The 1,671-nt window shown below is 34.9% G+C and overlaps 1 protein-coding gene across 1 annotated transcript in view; it reads right to left on the bottom strand.

The window, feature by feature from the left end:
• The window catches only part of CCDC73 (coiled-coil domain containing 73), a 163,931-nt gene extending 163,016 nt beyond the window's left edge, over window positions 1-915 (bottom strand). Inside the window, exon 1 of the mRNA XM_007943283.1 lies at window positions 778-915. Within this exon, the coding sequence (XP_007941474.1) occupies window positions 778-915 (138 nt within the window). The remainder of the gene's footprint in view (window positions 1-777) is intronic.
• Between the last annotated feature and the right edge of the window lie 756 nt (window positions 916-1,671).

The raw sequence follows: 1,671 nt of genomic DNA, 5'->3' as shown, positions 1-1,671 counted from the left end.
ATCTCCATTTATCCATCTTGTTGAAGGTCTTCCCCCTTTTCACTGACCCTCCATGGGAGCTCTGGTAGCATAGTGGCTAAGGCACTTGACTGCTAACCAAAAGGCTGGCTGTTCAAACCCACCAGCCACTCCTTGGAAGGAAGATGGGGCAATCTACTTCTGTAGTGATACTGCCTCGGAAACCCAAGGAGGGGTCGCTATGGGTAGAGTCCGACTCGACGGCACATAACAACAACAACAACAACTGAAACCAAACATCTTTCACAATTTGATACTAGATATAGCCTTACAAAAAAAAAAAAATCTTTCTGTTTCAGGGCTCATTTTTTAAAATAAGAATATTTCCATCTCTGAGCTCAGAGTACTTACTATGTACATTTGTTTTAACAGTTAATCAAGTACTGCCTTATTCCACCATTTAATCTATCTCATACCTTGACAAAAATAAAATCTCTACAAGAGTGGTTCCTTTTTAGCCATTGTGCATTCCCAAGCACTCAAAAACTGTCAGCTGACTTGTCCAGTATTTAACAATCTGAAAGTCCCTGTTTTATTTTTTCAGTTTGATTTCCAAATTTGTCTTCTTTCTAATTCCCTGATCTTAGTCTAAATTTTTCTTTTTTTTTTTTTACTCCATTTTTAGACTATCTCTTCTTTTTAAACAAGTAGCTATTTTGTTAGGTTTTTTTTTCCCCTCGAAAAATTCATTGGAATGCAAAGCCAAAAATTGGACACAAAGTTCTCTGATTAAAAGAAGCCTTAAAAAAAGGTGCTTACCCTTCTCATACGCAATTCTTCTAAGGCTTCCAGTAAACTTGTTTTGAAATCTAAAAGCTGAATGGAAAACAATGTCTCTGAAGAACCTTGAATAGCAAAGGAAGATGATGATGATTCAGTCTTGAAATCATTGTCCATATTAGCATTTATTTCCTGTAATACAAAAATACTTAAATGGAAAAAAAAAAAAAACATTTATCCAGGGTTTTCAAATAAAATCACAGTTACCATAAAAATGTAACAATCTGTATCACATAATTTTCCAAGTTCACCACTAAGAAATAGTTTTATCATTACTTCTACTCTGCCATGATACACAAATCCCTTAGCAACAAAGGTCCTATTCTGTTCCTCTGTAACTGAAGCCTTTTTTGGTACCTTAATACCGTTTGATTTGCTGCTGCTAAACACCAATCTAGAAGCTCTAGTTTCTATATATATATATAAAATATAAACACCAATCTAAAAGTTTTAGTGGTATAGTGGTTAAAACACTTGGCTGCTAACCACATGGTCAGTGATTCAAAATCCATCAGTGGCTCCATGGGACAAAAATGAGTCACTCTGCTTTAGTAAAGAAACACTAAGTGGCAGTTTAACTCTGTCTTAAAAAGCGGGTTGTATGAGTCAGAACTGACTCAATGACAGTGGGTTTGTTTTTTGTTAAAAAAAAAATTAATTTACTTAAGGCTGAGTTCATAATGTTCAAGACAAGTCTTGGCCCTTCATGAATTGCTTTCCCACCAAGGCTTGGATAGGTACTGTGTTTCCTATATTTTGCTCTGACATAAAATGCCTTTTCAAAACTGGTACAAATATTAAATAATAGCAATGTAATCTTTAAACCCAACAAAGTTGGAAGAGATCTGATGTAACTGCCTTTTATTAAAAACC

The sequence above is a fragment of the Orycteropus afer genome, unplaced genomic scaffold (assembly GCF_000298275.1).
Source record: "Orycteropus afer afer isolate SDZICR_OR568_19922 unplaced genomic scaffold, OryAfe1.0 scaffold00103, whole genome shotgun sequence".
In the NCBI taxonomy this organism is placed as follows: Eukaryota; Metazoa; Chordata; class Mammalia; order Tubulidentata; family Orycteropodidae; genus Orycteropus; species Orycteropus afer.
Note: the sequence above shows the minus strand (reverse complement) of the source record. Positions and strands in the feature narration are given on the sequence as shown.